Genomic DNA, 7,204 nt, shown 5'->3' with positions numbered 1-7,204 from the left:
ATATATATATATATATATATATATATATACGCACACACACACATAGTTCAGTAATATAAATGTCAATATAAATATAGAAATAACAATATAAATAAGTGATCATTAGAAAGTAACTTTTCATAAACTGAGAACTTCCGAGTGTTAATTAAAGAATCACTGTGGAAGCTAACTGATATTGATCATAAGCTGTAATTATAATGTTGACAGCAGAATTGATTTTGTACGCATTTTGTGTACTGCTAATGAGGAATAGCACGAAAGCTTGCTAGAAAAAACAAATCATTTAGCTGGTTCATAAGGAGGATTGTTTGACTCTGTAACAGCACTAGAATGATAAAACATCAGTTAAACATCTAATGTTAATCCTTTGCTCTTCATTATGGTGATTTAGCACTAAAAAGCTTCATGTGTTTGTCAAGAAGTTAAAAAAGAGAGAGAAAGAAATACTTTTTTTCTCCACCCAAAATCACTTACAACGCAAATCATGTTGACTTTTAATTTTCGAGGATGACTTGAATGTCGCGTTTATTATGGATGATATCTGATGGTGGGGAGGTTAACAAGCAGGAATGGGAATCTTATGTACCACCTGATTGAGTTGATTTCATTTATGCAGGTAAAATGCAATTAAGAAGCAATTCCCATTGCATCTACATTTTTCAACAAAAAAAAAACTAAAACATGCAACAGGTCTATTGATCCATCTCAATCTTTACAAAGTATGGAAGCTTAGATACTTGCTAGTATCCAGGGTTGTTGTTGTTGTTATTATTATTAAATATATTTAAATATATATCACTTGAAATAAAATAAACATGAATATAAGTACAATAAAAATATAACATTTGATTTCAGTTAGTTGCCAAAGCAACACTTTGAAACTTTCATTTAGGTTAAGTATTAGAACAGATAAAACTAAAACAATAAAAATCTATAAACAAACAAAAACAAAAACAAACAAAAACACAACAAAATGACTAAAACTTTAACTAAAAAAACTAAAAAAATAAATAAAATATAAAAAATAAAATATCAACAGAATATCAACGAAAACTAGTACTGCATGGAGTATTTGATAATATTTAGTAACTAGTATTGTATATAATTTATGAAAGCTTACTAAAAATGTTATATTAAATTATATGTAATATATGTATTTTTTAATTTAGTTGGCAAACAAACATTTCTCATTTTGTTTAAAGTTGAAGTACTAAAATAACTAAAAACTAATTAAACAACTAAAACTTAATAGTAAAAAAAACAACAACTAAAACTTAATTTTAAAAAAGCTATATAGACACAAAACAAAAACTACAAAAAATTACAAAGACACAACAAAATTACTAAAACTTACTAAAACTAAAATTAAAACAGAAAATATGAAATATAATTTATTTAAAAACATTTAAAATATATATAATAGTATTTTATGGAAGTTCAGATACTCGTTAATAACCAGGGTTATTATTGTTAACTAACTAAAACCATAAAATAACATTTTCATTACTTGAAATAAAATAATGATTTACTGAAATGAAATCATTTTAATTTTTTTTCAGCTATTTGCCAATGCAACATTTCCCATTTATATATATATATATATATATATATATATAAATAAAAATTCACCAAACAAAAACTACTAAAAATTACAAAAATTACACTACACTACAAAACACTACAGAATCACTAAAACTCTAATTTAAAATATTAACAAAAACTCAATGATACTAAAATAACGCTGCTAGTTTCTAAGAATAGCCCATTCTCCTTCAGCTCTGAGTGTAAATGCGCAATATGAATCATCTGAAAAACCATCACAATGCATCTGTGCATTCATTTCCCCCCGAGCTAGTTAACTGCAGGACAAATTACCTTTCCACATGGTCCAAGTTTCCAGCCACCCCGAGTCCTCCGATAGTGTAGAGTTTCCCATCGTACACCAAGCTGTTGTGCCTGCAGCGAGAGACGGTCATCCGGGACACCAGGTTCCAGTTGTCCAGAAGAGACATGTAGCACCACACATCTGCCACTGTCACCCCTGACTCCGTACCACCTGGAAACAAGACCACGCACCATCACGCCTTGACATTGCACAATGTCAATGTTGAAAATGCTCTGAAAAGATTTGGGAATAAATTTACAACTGTTTACCGATGCGACACGGACACCAAGACTTGTAATACGACCTCAGAAAGTACCAAAATAAGCTGGACGGAAACGTGACCTTGATAAAGGATTTGTTGCATTTATCTGGCATGGAGAGCAATAGATGTTTTGATATCACGGGTCGGTGGATGCAGATTAATGTAACCGCATTGGTGATCCTTCATCAGATCATTGCAAAAACAGTCTGAGAAGTGACCGCAGAGTCTGTTCTGTTGATACATGACCTTCCCTCCAAAATCTGACGTACCTGACAGGTAAATATTGTCCCCGGCGGAGATGACGCTGAAGAATTCGCGGTCGTAGAACGGGAGGCTGGCTAGAGGATACCATTTGCTGTTCTGTGGGTTGAAGCAGGTGACGGCCGTCAGAGAGCGCTGGTTCATACCGATCGCCTGCCTTCCTCCCACCAACACGATCACCTCTGCTACACCTGCGGGTTAGACGGAGGATACAAATATATGAGGACTTGATGGCCCCTGTGGTAGCCGTGTCGATGTGTTGAAATAGAGAGCCTGACAAAGGCTGGGAGTGCAGTTATTCTTCATGGCGGATTGATGGACTGCAGGGACCCCCAAAGAAGATTGCTGCTCCTCCACGCCGTTTCACATTGCAGCTATCTTATGTGAGAATCTAAAACCCAGAGAGCTGCACTACAAAAATAAATAAAGGCACACTAGAAGAAGAGAAAAAAAAGTTTTACTGAAGCGTCAGTAAAACCTATGAATGGCAGTACATGTAATATAAATGAAATGAATATTAAAATACAGCACCTAATATATTATATAAAAACTGGTATCCAGGTTACCCAGCATCCCACGTGAAGAATCTGTCTGTGCATGTGTGTCCAATGAAGAGTGTAAGTGAATTATCAGAGCTTAACTAAACTCATAACCATCTGTTTGGCTGCATGCCCTCAAGAGTCTTAGAGCCCTGGGCACATTGGCTTCGACACTACATGAAATGCATCATGGGCACCTGCGCACTCATCCGTGATCCTCTATTCTGCTACTCTCATTTTTGCAAAGTACTCGGATGAAATATGAGTGTTTAGCATTTGTAATAACAAATTCAGTTCTAACACACACACTGCTTTAAAATCCGATCAGATGAGCCAATATATGCACACCTGTGTCCACTATTGCATGCATTGTACAGTTATGCTAAAGTATTACTAGAACTGTTTATTAATGGAGGCAAACATCACTATGCTACAGGTTTTATACTCAAACTTTGGTGTGTAATTCAGACTGTTTGGTAAATGATGCCACAAATCTTGAAGTTGTCTAAGAAATTATCCCTACAATTTTCCCTTGGCGGATGATAACATGTCCAAAAAACATGTTATGTAACATGTTACAACAGAATTGACTCCCGAAAAAAATTCAGGGAGTGACAACCACATTTGCAGAAATTCTACGCCGTGTGTATGAAAGTGAACTGAACAACCAGTTGTTAATGACCAGTGCTAGGTAGTAACTGATTACATGTAAACTGGATTACATATTCCATAAACTAAGTACTTGTAATTAGATTCTATTGCATTTTAGAATACTCGTAATCAGACTAGTTACTTTTTATTGATTATATGATTACATATTATTCACATATCAGAGTCGTGTCTATTCTGTATGTGTGGTGCAAGAAATCAGAAGGTATGTTTTGATTCTTTAACGTTGCCAGATCTTGTTAGAAAAATAAATAACAAACAAGAACAAGTGCTTATTAAACTCAAACGCATTATCTTGGAAATATGCCATGTACCGAAATATAAGTGACCTGCACCTGCCTATTTTATTAACTCCATAAACTGGATCGAGCCCAAATAACAAGCCCAAAGACGTTTAATAAGTGTCGCTTATAATAAGTGGACATGGCAACCCTTCAAAGAGTGCGCTCTGTGAAACAGCCTTCCAAACATAAACTAAACACAATAGCTCTGTCAATGGTGGTTTAGTTAAAACTGCCGAACATATCCAGTCTTTGGTTGCTGTAATATTACTTTGGTAAAGAAATGCATATTTAAATGCAGTTGTCACTCCTGAAACCCGTACTGTGTACGTGGCCATAGAGACTTGGGGGCTCTGCATTGGATCAGTAGGCAATCGCCTAACAAGCACCTCGCTGCATTTATCTTCAACAAACGAGGTCTAAATGTTCCCGCAGAAGGAAAATGAAAGAATCCCAGCATCATCCGGTGTAATTCTATCCAGGTTTACACTTAGAAAGCCTATTGTTGTGTGTGTAAGGGTTCGAGTGCTCAGACTTCCTGCATCATGTCTACACCGGCGCAGGGCTTGTCATCAAATCACCTCGCAGAGACCGGCTTTGTTTAAGGTGCAGGAAGAAAGGCGGTGAGAGAGCGGAGGAAAGTGAGAGAGCGACGTGAAGACATCCTTGAGCTTCTTTTAACCACTGGCTCATCTTTCCGAATCAATACTTCCCCTGCGCTCCCCTGACAACAGCCGCCTGCCTGATCCATGGGCTTCTCTCTGCTCCAGCATCCTTTTTTTTACAATATTGTCATCCTTTTCTCCTTCTCCATTTCTCTCTCCCTCTTTCTAAATCTTGGCTTTTCTCTCCAGGGCAGGTAAAAACACAACTGGAGTGGAAAAGTAAAATTGAGAGGAAAAAATACACTGTGAAGGGGATTGTCTTAACTGAGACATGAGGAAGGGCCAGACTGCTGCTGAACCATATGCTGCCTGATCTGGGGGAAATGAAGCATTCAGCATCCTTTAGGCAAGCAGGTAGAGCAGGCAGAACATGTGCAAACGAAGTGAAAGGTCCCTTCTTTACTGTCTGTATTTTGTCAAATCAAAACAAATAAATACTGTATCCTATTTTTAACAACGGTGTATAACTGTAAAAAGCTCATTTACATTCATGCCTTTGCAATATACATTTTAAAAATAGTGTGAAAAAGGGAACAAAAAAGGAATTGCAAGGAATCCTACAGACACAACTAGGAATTTTAAAAGTTAGTAAGTTAGTTATTAGTCTAAAGTGCACCCTTGATTTATATATATACACATTATGAATTTTATAATAATTTAATTAAATTGAATTGAATTTCAATTTAAATGTAAATTTACATTTTATATAATTTACATTTTCATTTTAATGGATGAGTTCAACATACAGTGAAGGAAAACCTACTAGTGCCCAGCAAACATGTGAAGTCCTTCAATAGTGTTTCCTTTTTATTATTATTTTAAGAAGTTGAATGATTGTTTTGATTTATTATTTTGATTTATTACATAATTCTCATACTTCCAAGCATGTTATTTCATAATATTAGTAAATAGTAAATAGTAATAATAAAGAATGAGTGGATGTGCCCAAACTGTTGACTGGTAGTTTATAATTGACGATGAATTTCTCTGTGTGCACACCTTATAATGAACTGAAATGTGAAAAAATATATGGCAGGTCTATCACTCCAGTTACTGTCACAGTGAGTATATTAATTTTACTGTAAACCCTAAAGGGCAACCACAGCGCACTGTGAGATTTGAGTCTGTTTGAGCAGCAAGTGACCTTTTTCAGCCTTCAAAAGTGCTGCTGAAGCAACGTTTCATTCCTTAATGAGATGTGCTGCTTTTAATCGAGTTACCTCCATTCAAACAGCCTAAAGCAAGCTTCGTCATAGAAAAGTAAACAAAAACAGAAGTAAACAGGAAGTGGACCAGTAGGAGTTCAGCCAGCACCTGTCAATCAAGCTGGATGTGGGCGGGGCAAGCGCTTCCCACATCTACTTTTCCTCTTTGCCCGCTTTCTGTCGACGCGTTGAGCAGCGATCCACACCTTTGACAGGTGAGCTTCTCCTCGCTCGGCACGCACAGCCTCCCACAGGACAATCACACCCTTCTCTTCCGTCTCACTTCCCCTTAATGTGTCCTATCTATGGCATTGGCTCAGCGGCTGCCATCGGTAAATAACGGTTTGCCAGATGGGACGTCAGGGCGGCCAGGTAGCTCTCATCTCCCACTGAGCTAAAGAGCTATAATGATAACATCCAGAGTTGGGAACGACGGTAAATAACTCTCTTTTTCTCTCCTCCTGTGCTCAATCTCTCCTTCACAGTGGGAGGAAACCCAAACCTGCTCTAAACAGCCACCACCTTGGCCTAGAACAAGACCCCGGATCCCCCAGCTGAGACCGGGCTTGGTTTCCATCTAATTGCCCTCGTCCTGCTCTTCCCCATCATTAAAAGCTGGATGTGGAAGAGGTCTTTAAGTCCAGAGGAGAGGAAGTTCTCTCTCTCCTCCGAGACTCTCTGACGGTTGCAGTCGTGGGCAGAGATAAATTGCAGCTTTGAACCCGTTTGTCAGAAAGACGTGGCGGGCAGGTGACGCTGCAGGCGCGGGTGTCCCTGACCGTCTGAACTTTGTATGTTTGGGCTTTTACCTCTGTCATTTCGCTGCCCTTCAATCCAGTTCCGCCGGAGCGAGTCAAAAGCCTCGCAAATGAAAAGAGAGGATAAGTCAGGCCTGAAGAAGTTATTAAGTGCTCTACCTTGGAAATACATTTTCTGGGAATGATGATGATGATAATGTAGTTAGGGATGAAACGAAAATCATTTTGCTCACATAACAGTAATGCGTGGAACAAAATGCCCTTTAAAGCTGTCCGTAACCTTGCGATCTCTCACTCCTCCTCAGCTTTTAATGAATATCATGCATTTACTGGACAATCCAACTCACTGTTTCAAGCTCAGGTACTGCAGTAGTTTAGACTCGTGCACCCAGGCACTAATATTGGCATAAGTGACCCTTTGATAAGCTCCGCCTCTTTGGTTACTGTTGCAAAGTGTATACATTGTAAAGAAATTTGACTTGAGACTTGAGATTTCCTTTACCAACAGGATTTTCAGTAAAGTGTGCTCATGGTGGTACAAATTGATTGATATTATATAAAAAATTTTCACAATATAAATAAATGTTATATATAATGTTGATTTATGTTGATAAAATGTTGATACACACACACACACACACACACACACACACACACACACACACACACACACACACAC

General features: G+C 37.5%; 1 protein-coding gene across 7 annotated transcripts in view; it reads right to left on the bottom strand.

The window, feature by feature from the left end:
• Positions 1 to 7,204, bottom strand: part of LOC107667613 (kelch-like protein 29) — a 298,485-nt gene that overhangs the window by 28,780 nt on the left and 262,501 nt on the right. For all 7 annotated transcript variants that reach the window (XM_016459326.1, XM_016459320.1, XM_016459325.1 and 4 more), the window contains 2 exons: positions 2,417 to 2,599; positions 1,876 to 2,056 (listed from right to left, as the gene is read on the bottom strand). In XM_016459326.1, coding sequence (XP_016314812.1) covers positions 1,876 to 2,056; positions 2,417 to 2,599 — 364 coding nt within the window. The remainder of the gene's footprint in view (positions 1 to 1,875; positions 2,057 to 2,416; positions 2,600 to 7,204) is intronic.

This window comes from Sinocyclocheilus anshuiensis, unplaced genomic scaffold (genome assembly GCF_001515605.1).
Source record: "Sinocyclocheilus anshuiensis isolate Anshui unplaced genomic scaffold, SAMN03320099.WGS_v1.1 scaffold1189, whole genome shotgun sequence".
NCBI lineage: Eukaryota > Metazoa > Chordata > Actinopteri > Cypriniformes > Cyprinidae > Sinocyclocheilus > Sinocyclocheilus anshuiensis.
Note: the sequence above shows the minus strand (reverse complement) of the source record. Positions and strands in the feature narration are given on the sequence as shown.